Below are 24,627 nucleotides of genomic sequence, written 5' to 3' on the forward strand. Positions count from 1 at the left end.
CCTGCTTTGTGGACACCCACCTTATTTTGCACATCCTCTGACTTCTCAGGCCAGGCAAGTCCCTGCTGCTGTATGGACACTCCTCTGTTTGCTTGGACTCTGATTCTCTATGCCAAGCAGCTCTTCTTCATGTGGGGTTTCAGTATTTCGATACCCACTTAAGGACTTTAGGACTGACTTATTCAGGGAAGAAAGAGGGATTATGAGTTTTTCTCTTTTTTAATCTTTGTTAATTTGATAAAGTTGTTGTCTTCTCATTAGTTATTTTATCAGTTATATACATTACAGATATTTTATTTTGTATTCATCTTTAACAGTCTGTCTTGCTACATTATGTATAGGTATTTTAAGTCAGTCTTGAGGGCCAGTTAGCATGTTACACCATAATTTTACTGGGAGCTATGGCTTTGTTGCTAATTAATTCAATAAGTATTATTTTGCTATATGTGATTTTTTTTTTAAAAAAAATCACCTGAGGATATTTTTTTCTGTTGATTTTTAGATAGAGTGGGAGGGAAGGAAGGAGGAAGAGAGAGAAACATAAACATTGATGTGAGAGAGACACATTGATAGGTTGCCTCCCCACATGAGCCCCAACTAGGGTCCAGGGATGCAACCTGCAACCCAGATACCTTGACCAGGAATCGAACCTGAGACCCTTCTGTGGGCAGGCCAACATTCTAACCACTGAACCATACCAGCCAGGGCATGTCACATGTGCTTGTATACTTGTTTATACTTGACTAGTTCTGATCAGCCACTGCACCTGTAAAGACAATGTTTCTGGGATTTCCTTATTGACCACTCTTAGCTTGAATATAGTAGAATGTTTTGTTTAAACTTATACAAAATAGTTTGTGCTTTGCCAACATTTTCTAAGCTCTACATAGTTCTCTTCTCCTTCCCTTTAGTAATATAAACCATCCCATTGCAAGGAAGATTATTCCAGGAAAAGTATATCTTAAACCAGTTGCATAACAGGCTTTGGGGTTCTTTGAAGGTCTAATTACATAGTCTTTGAAAAAAAATGTTAAGACCAATATCAGTCTTAGCACTTGTATTTTCTTTTTATAAAGACTTTTAAAAATGTATTTTTATTGATTTCAGAGAGGAAGGGGAGAGGTAGAGAGAGAAACATCAATGATGAGAGAGAATCATTGATTGGCTGCCTCCTGCACGCTGCCTACTGGGGAACGAGCCCGCAACCCAGGCATGTGCTCTTGACCAGAAATGAACCCAGGACCCTTCTGTCCACAGGCCAACGCTCCATTCACTGAGCCAACCCAGCAATTGTATTTTTTCCTTGAAGATTCCGTGATAGTGATATTTCCTCCACCCCCGCCTCCCGTCATATTTAGAATTGAATTAATTATAACAGTAATTATTAAGTTGTCACCCTTTGCTTGGAAATCTTGTGGCCACAGAAATATAGAAGCTTTTGGTTAAAAAAATCTAGGGTGGAATTTACTTTTGCATAGAATTTTGTTTTAATATGTAGAAATTTCAAGCACTTTCCTCCTTAAAATTTTAAGGGATTTTTTCGCTGCACAATAAGAATTGCTTTTTCTAGCTAACATTTCTTATTCAATATATGCCAAATTTTCTTTTTCAAAAAATATAGAGATCACTTTAAATTCCATCTGTAATTATTGATTTTAGAGACACATTATAAGCAAAGTACTACCCTTTCGAAATTCTCTACTAATACTAATATAGTCTATCCAATTTTGGGAACATTTAATTTTTAAGAAATGTAATTTGATTACTAGAATCACTGTGAAGTAGTATTTAGTTGCAAATTTGATAATCTAATAAAAGAACATATTCAAATCTCCCAATAAAAATGTAAGTGTTGTCTGCCTTCATTAGATTTTTAACTGTTGGAGTATTAGTTATATAGAAATAAGCTTATCCAGTTAATTGCCATGTGTCCAAAACAAAAACCATCCCCACACGCCACGATATTTTGAATTTAATTTAAAAAATCAATTTGTAATGAATATTATAAAAATAAATATATTACATTTCAGGTGTTCTTGAATATTTTCAGTTGAAAATTCTCACAAAAAATGATTTTATTTATTTATTTTAATATATTTTATTGATTTTTTACAGAGAGGAAGGGAGAGGGATAGAGTTAGAAACATCAATGAGAGACATCAATCAGCTGCCTCCTGCACACTCCCTATTGGGGATGTGTCCACAACCCAGGTACATGCCCTTGACCAGAATCGAGCCTGGGACCCTTGAGTCCGCAGGCCGACGCTCTATCCACTGAGCCAAACCGGTTAGGGCACGAAAAATGATTTTAAAGTTGGTCTATAGATGCTTATGGCAGGCAAATGGTTAAATTCTAATTGTTTGCACATCTTGGACATAAGGATGGAGTGATTGGATCAAGCATGTTAGCATATTAACTTTTTACTCTATAGCAAATACTGTATAAACTTAGTTGAGATAAGTTTTAAGTGACCAGTTTTAAAAAAAACTAAGGAATGTAGAAAATTTGTATTCTTTAACTTCCTGTTACTATACTCAACTGGAAATTTGTCTGATACTGACTTCCATTTATAGTTGGACCAAAGTATAAAATTAGTATAATGCCACTAGAGTTTGGTGTTGCTGAAAATGCCGTCCAGTCCACATTTCTGTATTTATTAAAAGTCTGCTCTAAAACTGTTTAGTCAAAGTTTAACCACATTAGGGCAATGTCTATTTAAGCCTCAGGAATATTATTTATTGCCAGGTTGTTATACCATCTCAATCTGTACATCAGTAACCCACAGATCAGTGAAGTCCAGTAAGGGCTGTTTTTATCAGCCGTTCTGCTTATTCTGTTTCAGTAAGCAGTAGTTTGGGTAATCAAGGTGATGTCATGTTTTGAAATATGTCAGTTATAATTAAAATGAGAGCCCTGGATAGTGTGCTCAGTAGTTAGAGCGGCAGCCTGAGCCCAAAAGGTTGAGGGCTCAATCCCCAGTCAGGGGCATGTGCCTGGGTTGTGGGTTTGCTCTCTGTTGTGGGAGGCAGCCAGTCAGTATGTCTCTCACATTGATTTTTTCTCTCTCGCTCTCTCTCTTTTCCCTCTGTCTTTCGTTACCTCCCTCTCCCTTCTACTCTCTCTGAAAAACAATGGGGAAAAAAATTCTCTGATAGGATTAACAAAAACAAACAAAGAGATACGATGTTTTGGAATTTAGGGCATTATTAGCATTTTTTTCTTATGCATATTTAGACAGGTATCATTTAAGGTGTATGCCTTAGTTTTAGTTCATATAGAATAACATTAGGGAATTTTTATAAAAGAAAACTGTTATAAAATGTTAGTTGAACTACTGTTTGTGAAATTTTAGGGGAATAAGTTCCATATGAAACCATTATCAGCTTTCAATAAAATGTATTTTGAGTGGATACACATGAGCTTAATATGTCTTTCTGCTTTATCTAAATAACCAGTGATTAAACATTTTAACCTAATTATTATGGTTCAAAAATAACTTCAAAACTAAATTTTAGAAAGTATATTCTTTGTTGGTATTCACTAGAGATTTCATATTTTTATGAATAGATTTGTTTCACATGTTTGCTGTACAGAGTACCAAGAATTCATCTGCCTTATGTTTACGGGGTGCCACATTAACGACAGGCAAATAAAGAAACTATAAAGCCCGATTTTCAACCTTTTTCATCTCATGGTACACTTAAATTAGTTACTAAAATTCTGTGGCACATCAAAAAATATATTTTTTTGCTGATCTGACAGAAAAAAAAATAGGTATAATTTTGATTCATTCACACCAGATGGCTAATGTGTTGGCTGTTGTCATTTTTAAAATTTGACAATCTAAGGGAAAAGAGGTCAGTGCCCCTGACTAAATAATTAGGTATTTCATGTTTTAAAAGTTTTTCAGCACACTGTTGAAAATAAAGTTTACTTTGTCTAGCAAGTAAAGAATAGCTGCTGCCCAAGGGAGAGTTACAATGTCTTTGAACCAACTGGCAAAGCATGGCTTCCCCAGAGGTAATTCTGCTAAGTCAAGCCCACACACAGCGGTACCTCTAGTATCGTGTCACCTGGTTACTTCTGTTAATGGGTTAATTACAAAGGAGTTGTGCTAACCATTTTATTCACCTATACCATTTAATTTCCACAGTAATCCAATAAAATAGACATTGGCTGCTACTCCTTTTTGAAGATGAAGAAACTGAGACTGATAGATGTTATATAACTTACTCGTAGTACTGGCACTGGGATCTAAATCTTAGTCTAACCATATGGTTTGCTGTACTGTTCCCAAATTGATATGTCCTTTATTGCACCATGCAGTCAGTGCTCTCAGCCTGGAATCTGGACATCTTATAAAGAGAGGTTATTCTCTGGCTTTAATTATATCTGAAATTTTTTCATTGTAGGGTCTCTCTTAGAGACTTTTAATGATTAAATAGAAAAAAGAGTTATCAGTGTTTATAAGACTCATCATTTAATTTTGACCAGTTTTTATAAAATGATAATGTAAAAATATTGGGAGAGCCCGGGCAAGATAATAATTTTCCCACCCCAGTGATTAATATTAACTTACAGCAATTTTTTTTGTACTTTAGAATCAGCATAAAAAATACATTCTCACTTTTTATTTTTAGCTGTCTTTAAAAATGAGCAATGGCTCTTAAATATATGGTGGATTGTAGCCTTTTTTTAAAAAAAATGAGGCCATAAAAAAAGACTGGAAAGGATTATAATTGTTTCATATTTTAATGTTTATTGACTTTCAGAAATATTTAAAGGTGATGGTTGATGAACGATGCTTCCTTTATTTTCTTAGCTTTTATACAATTTTTAAAAAGTGATTGGTTTTGAATGAAATATCAGATGTAGAGTCTTGGTTTGTTTGACCAGCAGTGCACATTTTTTAAAGTAATGATAATTGTTCTAAATTATTTTCTTTCAAAATGAGATATTTTCTATCAACTGTTTTATGTAATCTAGAATTGTGTGCTTGCACACACATTCAAACTGATATGTTATTATTTTTATTTCACAGGAGCCATCTAGAACAGTTTCAGGCAGATATAAAAGGTAAGAATCCTTAAGTATGACTTACAACATATTGTAGACATGAGTGTAATGTCTGTCTCACCATGGCTTACCTAACTAGAACTGTTTTGAGCAAGCTTTCTGAAAAATAAGAAACCTTTATATTATGCTTTTAAAAAGAAATTACACTGTAAGTAGGAGTGTAATGTCTGTCTAACCATGACATATTCTGGCATACCTTGCAGTCTTTGAAATTGTGTGCACCATGAATTTGTATGGGCCTGATGAACTTAGCAAAATATAAACTTAGGATCATTTTCCCTTATGTGTTTAAACATTGAAAATACCACCTATATTAATTAGCTTGGCTGCCGTAACAAAAAACCATAAACAGAAATTTACATTTTCACAATTCTGGAGGGCTGTAAAGTCCAACACCAGGGTTGCTATTATGATTGGGTTCTGATGAAGGTTGTCTTCCTGACTTACAGATGGCTGCCCTCCTGCTTTTCCTCAAATGGTGGAAAGAGAAAGAGTAGCTTCTGTGTCTCTTTTGATAAAGACACTAATCCCATTGTGAGGGCTCCACCCTCACGGCCTCACATAAACATAATTACCTCCCAAAGGCTTCCCTTTCAAATATACCATTACATTGAGGGTTAGGGCTTTACCATGTGCATTTTGTGGGTTTGCAGTTCAGTCTTAGTTTGTTCAGGCTCCTATAACAAAGTACCACAGACTGGGTAGCTTATAGACAACAGATATTTATTTCTCATGGTCCTGGAGGCTGGCAGTCAGAGATCAGAGTGCCATTTTGTTCAGGTTCTGGTCAAGGTCGTCTTCTGGGTTGTTGACAGACAACTTCTTGCTTTGTCCTCACATGGCGGAAAGGGCTAGGGAGCTGTGTAGGGTCTCTTTTATAAGGGCACTGAGTCCATTCATGAGGACTTCACCTTCCTGACCTAGGCACCTCCAAAGACCCCACCTCTTAATACCATTACATTGGGCATTAGTATTTTGGCATGAATTGGGAGTGGGGGCGGGTGCGAAGTAACAGACATTCAGACCACAGTAAGTCCATAGCACCACCTCTACACAATGAGTAGTGCTTTCACCAGAAAATGTGTTTTAGTGTGTGTGCACATATATAGGAAGAAAATCAGAATTCGGTATGAGAAGTTGTTTAATGCAGATGCTTGGGATGTTAGGTTTCTTCACTATTGAAGCCATAAAGGTTGCAGAAGATGGGCTCATACTTGTGCTAATAATTATGGAATAATTATAAATCTTATCAAGTACTCTTAATGTCCAAAATGCTTTACATAGAGACCTTGTTTAATTCTCATAGTTATCTAATAAGGTACAATATTTAGCTTCATTTCATAGATGAGAGGTTAAAGAGGTAGAATAATTTTGCTGAGGTTGCTAAGCTAGTCAAGTGAGGAATCTAGATTTGAACTCAGGCAATCTGACTCCAGAGCCCACATGCTTGCACGTGACCATTTCCCTAGATTTACATGTATAAGACCTTTGTTTTCCTCTACGTGTATGTTAAAGTTTAAAATATTTGGTTAAAAGTTTTGTTTATTATATCTCTTCTAAAATAAAACATTGATTAAGAGGAGCTCTAATTTTAATACTCAGTCATCCCCCCTTACCAGCAGGTGTTGTATTCCAAGACCCCAAGTGGGTACCTGAAACCATGTATACAGAATCCTTTATATACTGTGTTTCCTCCTATACTTGCCTACCTATGATACAGTTTAATTTATAAATTAGGCACAATAAAAGATTAGCAGCAACAATTAATTATCAAATAGAACAATTAGTAACTATACATATAAAAGCCTAAGCAACCATCTGACCATTCGCGGTCTGACTGGTAGCTGTGATGTGCAATGACCACCAGAGGTTAGATGCTCCGACCAGTAGTTATGATGTGCACTGACCGCCGGGGGGCACACGCTCAATGCAGGAGCTGCTGAGCTGCCGTGACTTGGCAGCTGAGGTTCTCGGGTGATGCACCCAGATCCACAGAAGAAGGAGCCCAATTCCAGGTGCATCACCTGAGAACCTCCCTCTCGCAATCCGGGGACCCCTCGGGGGATATCAGAGAGCCGGTTTTGGCCTGATCCCTGCAGGCCAGGCCAAGGGACCTCACCTGTGCACGAATCCATGCACTGGGCCTCTAGTACTATAATAAAAGTTATATGAATATAGCCTCTCTATCAAAATATCTTATAGTACTGTACTCATTCTTCTTTTGTGATAATGTGAGATGATATCATGTCTATGTATGATGAGATGAAGTGACGTGAATGATGTAGGTATTGTGACATAGCATTAGGCTGCTATTGACTTTATGGTGATTTTTAAGAATCACTTTACTGCTTCTCTGTGGTGTGTCCGAATTGTCAGCCTCACTACTCTTGGCTTTGGGGCCATTATTAGGTAAAATAAGAGTTACTTAAACAGGAGCAGTGTGATAGCTCAATAGTAAATCTGATAACTGAGATGGCTATTATGTGACTGGATAGGTAATGTATAATAGAGTGGATACGCTGGACATGTGGGTGAGTCACATCTTAGATGGCTCAAGATTTCATCACATTACTCAGAATGGCTTGCAGTTTGAAACTTATGAATTGTTTATTTCTGGAATTTTCCACTTAATATTTTCAGAATACAGTTGGCCATGGGTAACTGAAATGGAAAAGTGAAACAGTGGATAAGGGGGAATACTGTATTCTATTGAAATCACTCTTATCTTGAACATCTCTCACATGTTCACTGACTCCCTTTTTAAAATGTATAAATAACTTTGAGAAATTATAGCCATCGTTCGGTATACTTTGGGGGTTGGTTCTAGGACCCTACTCAGATGCCAAAACTTGGGAATACTCAAGTTACTATATAAATCCATGGACATTCTCCTGAACACTTCAAATCATCTGTAGATTATTTATAATAGCTAATACAATGTAACTGCTATGCAAGTAGTTGTTACACGCTGTATTGTTCAGGGAGTAGTGACAGAAAGTCTGTACATGTTCAGTATAGATGCAACTCTCATGGATGGGCCTAACTACATAGCACACATCAGCAACAACGTAACATTTTTTTTTCTGAATATTTTACGTGTAAGGTTGGTTGAATTTGTAGATGTGGAGCCCTTGGATATGGAAGGCCTGTAGTTGGAGATGTAGGGAGGTCATGAAATTTCTGAAACTCAAGGTTTAGGAAAGATGGATCAGTGTCATATTTGTAGGTTATTTTTCCAATGTGTAATTTTCTTAATAGAATGTTTTCTTGGTTAAGTTTATAGTGCATTGGTTAAAATTAATCTTTAAAAAAACAAGAGAGATTGTTAGATGTGTAGCTGTGGCTATCCTGCTTGGTGTGATATCTAAATAAAACCTTTTTTTTTTAAAGGCAAGGTAGTCTGAATGACTTGCAAAGGGCAGGATTAGCCAGGGTGTATAATTTACCATTCTTCTTAAAGCATGTAATTTAACCGTTAGGAATGGCACTGATTAAGAAACAGGGGAAGCAAGTTAAGACAGATAATACATTTTATCATTCTCACATAGTAATTAACTGGTCCTTTTGTTTTCACAAATTTTTTAATACACTTAATTATTTTATTAAGTAACATTTATGCACAGTGATAAGTGTGCTTCTGAGTTGGCCTCCTCTCCAGTAACATTAATAGGTTACATTTATGTAGCTTTTAATGGTATACAGAGCACCTGCACGTACCTTACCTAACAATAGCCACATCGGGCACCTGGACAGGCATCTTCATTCCAAAATGAGGAAAATGGTTTTAGTTCCATGAGTCCTTTATTATACCACATTCCCTCTGAGCAGAAATTAGCTAAGTTACAAGAGAGGAAATATATTTTTTTAAGTTTTTTAAGTTACAAGAGAGGGAAATTTTTGTTCATATGCCAGAGCATTGGACACATCAAGATATGAATATTAGGAAGAATTAATGTTATCTTAGTTGAAATGTAGGTGCAAAATTTTGTTTCATATATATATAATGTTTCATGTAATTATTGTCCTTCTATAACTATAATTCATGTAGCTTTATCAGAACTTTTCTTCTCTTACAATTTTTTTTTTTTTTTTTTGCAGTTACTGAAAATGATCAGGGTAGAATTTTTATACACCTTAGAACTGTTTATTTTTTTATTTTTATTTTTTAAATATATATTTTATTGATTTTTTACAGAGAGGAAGGGAGAGGGATAGAGAGTCAGAAACATCGATGAGAGAGAAACATCAATCAGCTGCCTCCTGCACACCTCCTACTGGGGATGTGCCCGTAACCAAGGTACATTCCCTTGACCGGAATCGAACCAGGGACCCTTCAGTCCGCAGGCCGACGCTCTATCCACTGAGCCAAACCAATTACGGCAGAACTGTTTATTTTAAAAGCAGTTCTTACTATTGAATATTTGGATTAGAAAAACCCACACAGATCAAATACTATTAACATTATTTTTATAGGCTTTTTATTTGTATAACTGTGTGGATAATGGACATAATGGACATATAATTTTGCATTCTATTTTGCTCCATAGTTGAAGTAAAACAAGTATCTTCAACTTTTATTTTAAGTTATATAGAGAATGACTGCTCTCAACTGAGCCATCTCTGCTTTTCTCCTTTTCAGTGAAATATAGCATAAGTATTCCAGAGACCCTCACTATAACTATTTTGGGGACCCATAATTTTTTGTTTTGTTTTGCCATAATTTCTTTATTTTGATAAAATGTGACTATGATTCTTTTCCTTAGGGACCAGCATTCTCTTCCAAAGTCAGTTGTGCTAAAATGTTTGTTTTGATCATTTGAATTTGCCCCAGTTGATATATATTAGGGAACGATTTGACTGTGACACAAAATTTGAGTTTGCCAATGCAGAATTTTAATTTTGTTCATGACAAACAGTAGGTACACCCAGAAAACTGTACCTAGCTCAACCAAGCCACATAGAAATGCACAAACCACACACCTCAAACATTATACCTTACTGTGAACCACAGCTGTCCACATGTGGTGTTCGAAGAACTTCCATCTAATTTCAGAAGACCCTCCTTTCCATACTTCACTTAATGTGTAAAAAAAAGAAGTGTCACTTTTAAAAGATACTGTATATCTTGAATTGTGTCAGATCTCTTATTTTTTGAACTAATATAGAGAGAAGTCAGACCTTTAATTGTCATGTGAAACTTAATGCTCTTTCATAGGAAATTGAATAGACCCTCTATAAGTTTGGAAAGTGAATAATTTATTTAGAAACATAATATTCAAACAAATTTAAGATGTAACACAACTGTTAATTTTTTCTTTTCTAAGTGGAATTTTCTTTATAACCACTGTTATAAAACCAGTAGTTCTTGTTTGCACATGTATTTAAAGAACCACTTAGTCACGAGAAACTTTCTTAGTTTGTAGGTCAGGGGTTACACCAAAAAAATCATCCTTGAAAAGTAAGAAATTTCAGACTATAGGTCAGGGGTTACACCAAAAAAATCATCCTTGAAAAGTAAGAAATTTCAGACCAAAGACCAAATGTACCATCTGGCGCCCTCCCAAAGGGAATGGGCTGCAGGATTGGGCCGAAAGTGGCTCTCCAACATTCCCTCAGGGGTCCCAGATTGCAAGAGGGTGCAGGCCAGGCTGAGGGACCCCACCAGTGCACGATCGGGGCAGGGGAGGGACCACGGGAGGGCTCCAGGGCATGTCTAGCCAGCCCCATCTCGCCTAGCCCCAGTCGGCTGGACCCCAGCAGCAAGCTAACCTACTGTCGGAACATCTGCCCCATTGTGGTCAGTGCATGTCATAGTGATTCATCGACCAGACAACTGTCTGTCCCCTGTTGGTCAGTGCACGTCATAGCAAGCGGTTGAATAGCCTTAGCATATCATTAGCATATTACACTTTGATTGGTTGAACAGTTGACCAGTCACTGGACCACCAGACACTTAGCATATTAGGCTTTTATTTTATAGGATTAGCATCTTCTATATTTTATCAAATGCTATAATGATACAATAGCTTTGGCTCTTCTGGTTAATGTATTTTGCAAATGGATAGGAAAGTCACAAAATGATATTCTAAAAGTAATTGAGATACTGGTACTTTTTGTGGTCTGAATTCTTCCCTGGTGGATTTGTGAACTTTTTTTCTGTGTTGTAAATATTAGCTAAGATTTATATAGTGTTCATTATGTATCAGACACTATTCAAAGTACTTGCCATATATGCTAATGCAGTCAATTCTGCAATAACCTCATGAGGGAGATGTTTTATTATCTCTATTTTACAGATGAGGAAACTATGGCACAGTGAAGTTGAACGACTTGTGTGAGATCAGACAGTTATTAATTGACTGATTTTTGTCAGTATATGTTGCTTTACCTCATAATAATATTAATTTGCCTGGTATGGGTAGAATGTAGAATGTTTGTTTTACAATTTGATTTGGCTTATTTTGACTTCGAGTAACTGAAAAGTAGGTACTAGTAACTGGATTTTTTTCTGTTTAACATGGGTTGTTGTTTTATTTTTTGGTTTTGTTTTGTTCTTTAACTTCTACATATGTGGACATAGATTTCACAGAGTCTGTTTAGCTATTTTTACTTTGTTTTAGCTACAAGACCTAAAATATCTTTATAATCAAGAAAGAGAATTTATGTTAATAATATTTGGTATAAATATTTTTAAGTGCATTTTATGTACAGTATTATATTTCCTTGGAAATTAACCGCTAATCTGGACATGCTATTCTATACTTATTCCTTTTTAAAATAACTCTATTGAGATATAATTCAAATAGCAAAATTAATCCTTTGAAAATGTACAATTCACCAGTTTACAGTACATTGACAGGTTGTACAACCATCACCACTATCTAGTTCCATAACTCCCCCTCCCCCACCAAAAAAAGGGGGAAACCACATATCCATTAACAGTTAACCCCCAACCCAGCTCATAGCAACCAATACTCTGTTTTCTGTCTTCATAGATTTGCCTGTGTTGGATATTTCATATAAATGGAATCATACAATATAAGGCCGTTTGATTTGGCTTCTTTCAATTAACATGTTTTTAAAATTTATTCATATTAATAGTAGCATGCTTGGTTATACCACATTTTGGTTAATCATTAATCAGTTGATGAACAATAGGTCATTTCCACCTTTTGGTTAATATGAATTATTATATTAGAATACATAACATAATATGCTATAAACATTCGTGTATAAGTTTTTGTGTGATTCCTATTTTTCATATTGCTTAGTTGAAAAATCAAAATGGATTTTTATGTTTAATATTTGTTTAATAGTTCTGAGGTGCAAGATACGTGTCTGGGGCATGCATGCTAAGATAATGAGGAGTGTATAATTTTAGCTCTTCTTACCAAATACAGTGACCTAAATATGGAAGGATGTTTTGTTTTCTGTATTTGTTTTGTCCAGGTCTCAGGTAGTGAAATTTGAACAACTAGGTAGTATATCTGATGAGATATAACTATCATATTTAATCTCTTTAGGATAATTCACTATACCAGAAATATATACCAGAAATGAGCATGTATAATGACTCCTAACTGGAAAAACTTACATTTCCAGTGAGATAGGTTATAAGATATAACATTAATATAAATAGTTACAGTGCAGACATTAAACTGATGGTATAGAAAATTATTAATTGTATAGGAAAATTATTATTTATATGAAGTGGGTAGAGGGAGAGCATATTACAAAAAGTATAATATTGAAACAAAGTCTAACATAGTGTTCTTAACTTGAAATCTACTGATGATCCACGAAAATTCTGGTGAAAAAGAATATAATGTTTATCTGGGAGAAGAGCTATATTTTTCATTAAATTTTCTAAGGGATCTATACTCCAAAAAGATTGAGAACTACTGCCCTAACCGGTTTGGCTCCGTGGATAGAGCATCGGCCTGCGGACTCAAGGGTCCCAGGTTCGATTCTGGTTCAAGGGCATGTACCTTCATTGCGGTCACATCCCCAGTAGGAGGAGTGCAGGAGGTTGATGTTTCTCTCATCGATGTTTCTAACTCTATCCCTCTCCCTTCCTCTCTGTAAAAAATCAATAAAATATATTATAAAAAAAAGATTGAGAACTACTAACATGTTACAGTAAAATGTATTGGTAGTTATCTCTGGGTTGTTGGGGTTACTGGAGATACTTATATTTTTTATTTTCTACAGTAAATATGTATCACAATGTTTATAAAGTTTCTGAGAGTTGATTTTGATTTTTAGTTGTTGCTCTGTGTGGTGTGTGTGTGCATTTAAAGGAAGAAGAGAGAGAAGACCTGCACGAGTAAGGGGCTGTTTTGAGGAGTGGGAGTGGTGGTGGGGAACAAGGTAGGAAAACATTAAAAATGTGAAAGCCAATCATGGATTGTTGGTAACTTAGGAATTTCATGATTCATCCAACACTTCTAAGTATTTTGATATTCATTCTAAAAGTAGAATTTTACTCATGAGTCTTGTATTTCTTTTAATTGCTAAGGTTTAAAATATCTATTTTAGTGGAAAATTCCTCTAGCTGTAATTTCACAATGTTGCCAGTCTTGTTCTCATGATAGATTTAGAACAGTGTTTATTCCCCTACATGACTCCTCCTACTCTTTCCACAGAAGATGTGAAAATTCCCAGAGGAGGAAAACTTTCGGTAGATTGTAGTATTTATCTTTAATGATACTCTGTATTCTTTTTCCTTTTCTGAACAGTATAGTTAATATGTTTGTAGCTAAGGGCAGATCCCGGGTGATTCTTTTTAGAATCCTATTAGAGATTTGTGTTAACATTCCTGAGTAGAATGTTACAAACTTTTTGGAGTTAATGAAACAATTTTCTCTTCTGGGTATTTTGTACTGCACATATCAGACCTTCAAAATAGGTTAAAAACATTTCTGTTTCTAGAATAAACAAAGCTAAATTTGGCAGTAAGATCAAGTAACACAATTATTCACAACTCTGACAGTATTCCTTACAAACCTAATCTGAATGTGGATAAAGCACTGATTTTGTTTTCTAATAATTATTCCTTGTTTTTAATTTGTATAATTGATATCATTTATGTATCAATAAGCCAAATATGAAGTATTTTAAAATTTGTTAATAGGTTAAACTTTAAAATACTGTTTTAAGCTTGTACATCAAGCAGATACAATGCTATTAAGGGATATCCATATTTCTAGGATTTTGTTTGCAGTTGTCAGCTTTGTAGTTTCTATTTGAATAATCTTATGGTTGATGCATATAATTGGACTTTCTTTAAGTGAAAGGAAATCCTTTAAAATTATTCTGATGCTCTTATATAAAATTATTCTAGTAGCCCTGCACACGAATCCATGCGCGAGTACAGTGGTCGGCAAACTCATTAGTCAACAGAGCCAATTATCAACAGTACAACGATTGAAATTTCTTTTGAGAGCCAAATTTTTTAAACTTAAACTATATAGGTAGGTACATTGTTATTAACTTAATCAGGGTACTCCTAAGGCTTAGGAAGAGCCACACTCAAAGGGCCAAAGAGCGCATGTGGCTCGCGAGGCGCAGTTTGCCAACCAAGGCGCTAGTAGGTCGCTGCCGCTCTCCAGTAGTTCCCCCCCCCCCCCCCCCCCCATAGCTTGCTGCCCTGCCCTCTCCTGTAGCTCTCCGCAGCCTGCTTGTACCTGGCTGGCCCAACCTCCCGCTGATCCATGATCTGGTCCTGACATGCTTGATCATTACACCTCACATAATGGCTAATTAGCATATTCCTCTCTTACTATATAGGATGATGTGGTTTTAATGATACTTTATTCTCCTGATTTTCTTCCTACCATTTTGTTGGCATTTCTTATTTGTAGTTCTTCAGTCTTATTTGTAGTTCTTCCTTTCCTGTACTTGTTTTTTGTGTATTGGTGTTAGCTCTTTACCTTAGACTTTATTTCTTATAATTTTGTACGTTTTATTTTCATTAGTCTTTTACAATGTTGTATTTAATAGCAACATAGCATACCGTTAGATGTGCATACCAACACTTATTGAACAGTCCATTTGTGTTACATGTGTAGATTTTTTCCAGTTTTTTATTAAAATACTTTAATATCTTTGTATCTAAATAATTGTACACAGTCTTGATTATTTCTTTAGGATAAATTCATTATTGGCCAGTTTCATTGTTGGAAACAAGCAAAACAACTTTATTGTCTTCTTGTTCTGTGTATTTTTGCCAGAAATCACCTTCACTCCAATGACCTCAGTTACTATCTATAAATACTAGTATGCTGATGGGTTCAGATCATTAGCTCTATCCCTCTATAACCAACAACTTTCAGATATCTACTTGTAGATATCACAAAGGCATCCCAAACTCAGCATGTTCAAAAGTAAACTTGTGAAACTTGATGGATTTTAATAGTTGGCATAAAAATCCGTCCACTCTTGCTCAAGCCAGAAATCTGGGCATTGGTTAAAACCCTCTTTTTTTTTTTTTTTTTTTTAACTACTTCAGCTAAAACTAATCATTTATGCTGCCTTGTTAACTCCTGTGTTTCTCCAGTACCAGCATACCAATTTCTTACATAGGTGATGCAGTAGCCTCCAAACTGGCCTCCCTGTCTCCAGTTTTCTCATCTCCCGTGCATGTTGTTAAAATGATTGTCACTTTTCTTGCTTTAATGGCTTCCCATGACCTTCAGATGATGTCAGTGCTAGTCTTCAAGGTAAAGTGATATGCAGGATAATGTATAAAACTTCTACTTATATTTATCATTTAATATAAATAACATTAAGGCATTAGTACTTAATAGCTAGTACTGTGTATTACTCATTACCCTTGCTCTATATGTGAGATGGTCATTTGGTCCTGGAGGTATCCTGAGAGAAGCATGCTCTGTTTGTTCACTTTCTGAATGTTGCACAGTATTGCAATTCAAATTTTAAATGGATTTATGAATTATCTAGTTTAATACTTAGAAAATTTATAAGCCTGGGTAGAATTTAAGGAGAATATCAAATCAAGTATATAAGGACAAAGATGATCACATGTTTATTCAGCTGGCAAGATTCACAGAATCAGATCTATTTTAAAACAGCAAAAAATCTTTGTTTACTTTGCAATTTTTAGTGAAACTTTTAAAAATATTTAAATTTTTATTGTGAGGCATCTGTTTCTGGAAGCATAACCATAAAATCAAATATGAAAATTGATCTTAGAACTAGCTCTTTGAATCTCTGTGACAAAGTATTAAAATAAGATTCTAAAAAGTGATGCAGCATTTTCAGTTATACTTTCATTAAACGTGTCATAGTCCGTATAGATAGGTGGAACAACAAATTGATGTTTCTCCCTCTCCCCAATAAATAAATTACTTTTCATGTTATGGTTAGTGCTTTGTGAAAACAAAATTTTGTGCCATAAAAAATTAAAATATAAACTTTAAGTTCTTTTCATCCCTTATGTTCTATTTTTGTGATACAGATAATATTTTATTTTAATAATGTGATTATATTATAAATCACTGATTTATCTGTGAACAATGCATATTGCATATATTTATAATAATCTACATTATTTATACTACATTATTTATAATAATAAAAGAGAAAAATGGTAATTGGCGTACGACGATACCCTTTTCATTGGCTAATCAGGGCTATATGCAAATTAACTGCCAACTAAGATTGGCAGTTAACTGCCAACAAGATGGCGGCTAATTTGCATATGTAGGCACAATGCAGGGAGGCGAAAGGGAAAGCAGGAAGAAGCCCCCTGCCACTGACAGTGATCTGAAACCCAGGGGGGAGCTAAGAGCTGGGGGGCAGGGCAAAGGCGGCCCTGGGGCCGCCTTTGCCCTGCCCCCCAGCCATGATCGGAGAATCAGGTGCCTTTGCCGCCCTGGCCAGTGATAGCAGGAAGTAGGGGTGGAGCCAGCGATGGGAGCTGGGCACGGTCGAAGCTGGCAGTCCCAGGAGCTAGGGGCCCCTTGCCTGGGCCTAAAGCGAAACCCACGATCGTGGGGCTGCTGCAGCTGTGGGTCCCCGCTGCCCGGGCCAGACGCCTCAGCCAGAGGCATCCTGCAGAGGCAGGGGCGGAGCCCACGTGATCACGGTCCCCTCCCCACCCCCGCTGCCACTGCAGGACACCGCTGCCCGGGCCGGACGCCTAGGCCAGAGGCATCAGGCCTGGGCAAGGGGCCGATCCTGTGATTGGAGGGTGATGGGGGTCAACGCCTGAGGGCTCCCAGTATGTGAGAGGGGGCAGGCTGGGCTGAGGGACACTCCCCCCCCCCCCCACACACCCGGTGCACGAATTTCGTGCACCGGGCCCCTAGTGAATATATAACATGTAATATATAGTCACATATAATATAGTTATATTGTAAATCATATTATAAGAAGAGTACATAAACATTCATACCAACATGGGTATGTAGTGAATAAAATTTAGAGACCATAAGCTTAAGTTCTTATAAAATGACTTTCAAGCTTTTTACTTTTTCAGTGTCATATCACTTCTCTTAAATAGGCCACATGCTCTTTGTTTCTAGATATTTTGCACATTCTTAGTCCTCTTCTGAGTTTTAAACTTTCTCTAGCATAACTAGCACTCAAAGTGTGGTCTTTGAACTATTGGTCATTACCAGTCCATAGCTAGATAAGAACTTGAAGTAAATATTTAGAAGCTTGAATTGCATTTTGATATTGTCATCATATGCAACTGCATTATCAATGGACTCTCTTTTGAACAGGATATTGACTAACCCAAGTCAATGGTTCATGCACAATTTTTTTTAAATTTAATTTTTAGAGCAGTTTAAGGTTCACAGCAAAATTGAAGGGAAGGTATAAAAATTTCCCACATGCCCTTTGCTCCTCCCCCCCCCACACACACAAATGCATAGCCTCCCCCATTATCAACATTCCACAACAGAAAGGTACATATGTTACAGTTGAACTTACATTGACATATAATCACCCAAAGTCCATGGTTTACAATACGGTTCACTCTTGGTGTTGTACATTGGGTTTGGACAAATGTATAAATAACATGTATCCACTATTATAGTGTCATACAAAGTAGTTTCACTGCTCCACCTATTTATCACCCCCTTCACACCCCCATTACCTCTTCCTCAACCCCTGGCAATTGCTTACTGTTTTTACTCTCTCTATATAGTTTTGCTTTTTCTACCATGTAATGTAGTTAAAGTCTATTCTCTCTTTTTCTTACTTACCCCATGTAGGATCCTGTTGATTTTATTAATCTTTTCAAAGAAAGAGCTTTTGGTTTTATTGATTTTTATATATTGGTTTCCTATTTATAATTTAACTGGAGGCCCAGTGTACGAAATTTGTGCATGGGGGAGTGGAGGGGTCCCTCAACCTGGCCTGCACCTTCTGGCAATCTGGGACCCCTTGGGGGATGTTTAACTGAAGGTTTAGGCCTGATCTCACAGGGATCCCTGTGAGATCAGGCCTAAACTGGCAGTTGGACATCCCTCTCAAAATCTGGGACTGCTGGCTCCTAACCCCTCTGCCTGCCTGTTTGATTGCCCCTAACCACTCGCCTGCTTGCCTGATCTCCCCTAACCACTTGTCTGCCTGCCTGATCTCGCTTAACCACCTCTGCCTTGGCCCCTGCTGCTGCAGCTTCGTCCTGAAGGTCATTTGACTGTCTGGTCTAATTAGCATATCATGCTTTTATTATTATAGATTGATTTCTACTCTATTATTTCATTTTTCTACTTACTTTGGATTTAAATTTCTCTTCCTTTTCTAGTGTCCAAAGGTAGAAAATTACTTAGAATATTGATTTTAGACCTTTCTTCTTTTCTAATATATGCATTCTGTGCTATAAAGTTCCCTCTAAGCATCCTACTGCTTTCACTGCATCCCACAAATTTTAAGTTGTGGGTTCATTTTCATTTAATTAAAAATATTTTTAGAATTTCTCTTGAGATTTCTTATTTGATCCACATGTAATTTAGAAGTATGTTGTTTAATCTCCACATATTTTAAGATTTTCTAATTATCTTTGCTACTGATTTCTAGTTTAACCCTACTGTGGCCTTAGAGCAGACATTGTATGATTTCTATTTTAAATTTGTGAAGATGTGTTTTATGGCCCAGAATATGGTTTCTCTTGATGAATGTTCCCTGTGAGCTTGAGCAGTATATGTAGCCTGCTGTACATGTGTTAATTTATATTAGTCATTTGTAACCCAAAATGTTTAAGTATTGAAGAAAAATGTGAAGATTTATTTACTTAAAAAATCTTTTCAATTTCTGTGTTTGTTAGTATTATCTATATCCAGGGAGTAAAATTTTTATTTTTTATTCTAATTTATTTAAGATAAAACAAGCTTTAATAGACTTTTTAAAAAAAAAAAAAAGAAAAGATAGCCCTTCCTGAATGTGACAATAATAGTAAACCAAGTGATGATGATGGAAGTACTATAATTTCAAAGAGATACAGAACAACAGAGTCTGTACTCATTTTGTTGGCAAGCACTGTCCTTCCTATACTGAATTCAGTGTTTAGCCTTAGTGGATGTGGAAGTGCTAAAACCACAGTGAATTATTTGCAGTGATGTACTGTCTACTAAAACAATAAAATCATCAAAATTTAAGTGGCACTTACAACGGGCATGACATAAATATATTCACAACCACAAATGTATTATTTGAACGAATATTATAGTTAAGAAGCTGACAGCCAGTCTTCAGGATTTCATATGTAATCATTAGTGCTCTGTGAATTTCTTTTAAACTCTCAGTTCAGGTTATACACAAATGACAAGACAAAGATATTTGCTTAGAGATGTTGAGTGAATCTGTAGCAAAGAAGGTAGTTTGTGTAATACTTTCCAGAAACACTATAGCTTGATAAATTTAGGACCAGTTTAGTGATAAAGAAAACAAATTCTTTAACAAATAAGATAGCAAAGAAATATTTGTTATATTTTAATGAACACATTGACTTTTGCTAACATGACAGTGATATGAAGAATTTATTTTTTAACTTCCTTGCTGACAAGCACAACATGCTCTGAAGTATATAAAACTTTGAAGGGTTAACAAATCAACTGTGGTTTGAAGTTTGCCTTTCTTTTGTAGGAGTATGTTCTGATTATATAGAGACAGTGACAGGGAAAACATGCTGGAACTTGGGCCAGAATGTAAATTAATGTCCTGCTTGTTTCTCTGAGAAAGTCTTGCTATCTCAGCTGAACTAAGCAGTGTACTTGTTATATCAGCTAAATTAACAGTGGTTCACTAAAAGTGTGAATTACTTGAACACTAATGCATTAAATTTGAGATTAAAAAAGTAAATGATAATTTGGAAACTGCACCAATCAACTGTTAATCATAGGCTGAAGTAAAAAATAATGTTCAATGGAAAATTTTCAGACAAAAGTATTTGAACTTTGGGATGAACTCATTGTTTTTGCAAGCTAAGACACCAGTTTGGTCCCCAGCTTTTAAAATATGTGAATTAGACTTATTTCTCTAATAGTTCTTATTTAGTAATCTTAGTCTTCCATGCAAAGGAGACATAAAATGTTTTCAATGTTATATAAGACCAAAGAACAAAAATGAATGGGAGTTTTTGGGGAAAGTTCTACAAATTATGATGAGTTCCACAATATTTTAACAGTTGTCAGTAAAGTTGGTGATTTCAGTATTACACATTTGCATAATGTTCTATCAAAAGAAAACCCATGCATAAGAAATTAATAGATCAGGAATCCATTTTTTATCAAAAGCTATTTTAGATTTAACTTTAAATGATTGGAGCTGATTACTAATGAAGGACTGGAGACATTTTGAAAAGTGTCATTTTCTGCATTTGTGGTAAAAGTTGAAAATGAATATCCTGAGCTTGTTGAAGTTGTTTTAAAATCTCTCTTATTTCCGTCAGCATACACCTGTGAAACTGGTTTTTCTGTTATAAGTGCTATTTAAACAAAACATACATGTAGTTTCGATATACCTTATCCCTTGCGAACAGCATAATCATCAGTCCAACCTGGTATAAGTAAGTTAACAAGTACGGTCGCCAGCCTCCAGGAGAGCCCCTGGAAGCCCTGCCTCCTGGTATTTACACCTTGTGTAATCCCCTTCCACATTGCAACAGAGTTGATGTGCCAGAATGTCATTTCTGAGATTTGGGCAGAACAGATATACAGTGTCTGTCTTGGTTGCTATGTCATTTTCTCTCTGGAAGACAGCTGCCATATGGTGAACAGCCCAATGGAGAAGCCCACATACTGAGGAACTGAGGCTTCTGGCCAGCAGCCAGTGAGACACTGAGGCCTTTTGCAATCAGACATGTGAATGAGCTTAGAGGCAAATTCTCCAGTCCAGTCAAGCCTTCAGGTGATTTAGTAGTGTGATCGCCTATTATTGGCTATGTGCATACTTCCAGTGAAAAATATGCAATCTTATGTAATTCTTTCCTTTTTTCTATTTATTCTAATTATATTTTAAAATATAATTTTGTGGGTCAGAATCTAATAAAATATTTGGACTTGTATGGTCTCTTTTATTTTTCCAATAATTCATTTTTACTTGATCTTTTATAAAAGTATTGATCCGTGATGGATTAGAATTGTTTTAAAAAATGAAAGCGATTCTCTGTCACAGATAGTCTGCATTAATTCCCTGTCATAGTACCCTAACTTACCTTATTGTGATGATGGTCTTGCTTGTTATAATTAGTTATGATCTCTGTTAAGTTGAAGGGCAGAGTCTATGTCTGTGTTTTTAGTTACAGTATCCAGAACAGTGTCTTGTCCTTACCAACTATCCAGGAGATACTGGTCAAAAGAATTAATGAGTGTTTTTCATTGTATTGGAATAATTATTAACTTCTATAGTTATAAATAAGTTGATTACTATAACTAGGTGTCCTCAGGGAATGGTAATTGTTTATGGTGAATAGAAAATATTTTCAGCATTCTTCTTGCTGGATATATTAGATGTTTTATCTTTTTATTTTCATAGCACAACCACTGCCTCTGAAGAAGATATCTCAAGTAGATATCCCCGAACAGATAGAAGTGGGTTCAGCAGACATAATAGGGATGCAAATGCTTCAGGTAATTTGGTCCCAAGTAACACATTGGAAAAGAAAATTGAAGATCTCGAAAAGGTATGAGTTACAAATTATTTAAGGTTGATAGAATTAATATACTATTTGTAGTTCTTTTTTTAATTTTCATAGCAGTTAAGAGAGAAAAAAATTGAAATTTGTAGGGGAGCAACAGTGATAAAAAAAAAAAAGGGAAAAGAATAAGGGCACCAATGGAAGATGTCATTGGTGTTCTTGGTAATTTCCATGTATAGTCAACTAGCAGCTTTGCATCATTGTCTTACGTCCATTGTCTAGAATGCACAGTGGCTAGGTTTACTTTCTGATTTCCTTAATATTTTCCTGTATCCGGTTCGGTTGATGTTACAACTTTTAGAAGCAGAGCCAATTCTTGTATTCCTTAATATTTAATGGCTACTCCCATCCTGCCAAGTGCTATCTTTAATATATTGAAAATAGTCTTTGCCTTTGAAATGGTTACAAGTTTTCCTGGCAGAATGCGCTACTGTGTCTTTATTTTATTATCTGTACAGATGGTCATTTGTAGACTTTCTTCTGGGTTCTGAGTTAGAGCCCAGAGCCATATTTCGTGTTTGAAACAATTTTTAAATTTTTTTAAATTAAATTCATTGGGGTAACATTTGTTAATAAACACAAAGCAATATACAGATGATGTTTGAAACAGTTTTAAGAATAAACCTATTTAGTAGTATCTTTGAGAACAATGCAAATGGATATTGGTATAAAGTTATCAGATTCTATAGACAGTCAGTCTCTAAAATTGATAATGATACTGAATTACTTTCTGGTTATTGAAAATATGTTTTGTTTTGCTAAATTGAAATTATTACCTGTGATATAAAGATTATTTTTAGTAGAGATTTAATTTGTGAAGTTTTTTTCTTTTATAACATATCATTATTTTTAGTTCACATCTGAGCTTTCAAACTACATTCTATAAATCTAAAGTTAAAACTTTAAGGAATACATAGTTCAGTAGGTTTCAAGGGGATTCTTCAGAAAGGTTTTAAAGTTCCACAAGGGTTTGGATTGTCTTGTTAGTGGCTGGCAGCAGTTGATTAAAGAGGCCGGCCGGCTGCTTTCGCTGAGGGTTAGTAGGAAAGAAACAAGTTCTGGGTGAGACCTTTTAAGTTCTGCTTCTCTTTTGCCCCCAAGGTGGCTGACCTAGACCAAGTCCCTGGTTTCTCTAAATAAGATTTCTTTGGGAAAGGTGTTACATTGTTTAAAAAGAAGCTTAAAAACCAGTAATCTATTTCAGTTTCTTCATTTCATCCATTGTCAGTTAACTAGCAGAGTTGGAAGTAAAACTGAGGGCCATTTTTTTTTTTTTCTGTTTAGACTTTTCCATACAGCTTTCTCCTTTTCTTTTTAAAATAATTTATTTTTCAGTTACAATTGACATACAGTTGACATATATTAGTTTCAGGTGCATAACAAAGTAAATTTCTTAAACTATATTTTTAATAAATTTGAATTTCTTCTAACATATTATCGATCAAAATATTTTATTACTAATGGTGGTGATAAGCTAAAGAGGGGACTTTGAGTATTAGTATTTGTTAAAGACTTGTGTAAACATAGATTTAATCAGAAACATATCTTACAACTCCTATGTTCCTTTCATTCTCTGGTTCTTTTCTGGGATGGGTTTTTCCTTCCCTCATCAAGTGGAAAGAAAATTCAGTGGAAATTTTCATATTATCTTCACCATATTTGGCAGATGTATGACACTTAAGATTATAAACCACCAAATACTTTCCAATTAATCAACTTTGTAATTATATTTACTAGGAAATATTAAGAGAAAGGCAGGAAAACTTAAGACTTGTGAGACTGATGCAAGATAAAGAGGAAATGATCGGAAAACTCAAAGAAGAAATTGACTTGTTAAATAGAGTGAGTATTTACATATTTCAGTTTCATCATTTCTTTTTTTTCTGGAAATTGGATGAAAATATATAGATATGAAGAAATTATTTAACTTCATTATTTGGTTGATTCTTTCATTAATGCCATTAATTTGTGGTAGTAAGAAATATCATTTCCTTTTGTAATTTTATTTCCTCTGTCTAGTTATCAACTGTATTTACTTAACATTATTCTGTTGGAGATGGACTGATGAATGGATTGCTTTGTGTTTTGTTCATCTGGAGGTGAGAGGCAGCTTGGTCACCACTATACATAAAAGGCACAAAGTTTCCTCAATGAAGAACTACAGTTACTACTTCCTTGCTATAGGACATTCCAAATTTCTTTGTATTTTCTCTACTTCTTTTTCTTCAAGTGTATGTATGCATTCTCAAGTTTAGGTTAATAAGCTTTATCTGAAGATCTCTCTTATGAATATTTGTCGTTCTTTTTTTTCTTTTTAGCCCTTGAATTTACTTCCTGCTTAAGAAGCAGTTCTTAATGCTAGACGATACTTAGGTAATGG

At 35.4% G+C, this 24,627-nt stretch overlaps 1 protein-coding gene across 1 annotated transcript in view; it reads left to right on the forward strand.

Moving 5' to 3' along the window:
* PAWR (pro-apoptotic WT1 regulator) overlaps positions 1-24,627 on the forward strand; it is a gene marked incomplete at its 5' end in the record, with an annotated part of 109,746 nt that overhangs the window by 82,977 nt on the left and 2,142 nt on the right. Inside the window, 3 exons of the mRNA XM_081083376.1 lie at positions 5,043-5,077; positions 22,085-22,232; positions 23,985-24,089. Of these exons, the coding sequence (XP_080939502.1) occupies positions 5,043-5,077; positions 22,085-22,232; positions 23,985-24,089 (288 nt within the window). The remainder of the gene's footprint in view (positions 1-5,042; positions 5,078-22,084; positions 22,233-23,984; positions 24,090-24,627) is intronic.

This window comes from Myotis nattereri (assembly GCF_964212035.1).
Source record: "Myotis nattereri genome assembly, chromosome: 2".
NCBI classification, from domain to species: domain Eukaryota; kingdom Metazoa; phylum Chordata; class Mammalia; order Chiroptera; family Vespertilionidae; genus Myotis; species Myotis nattereri.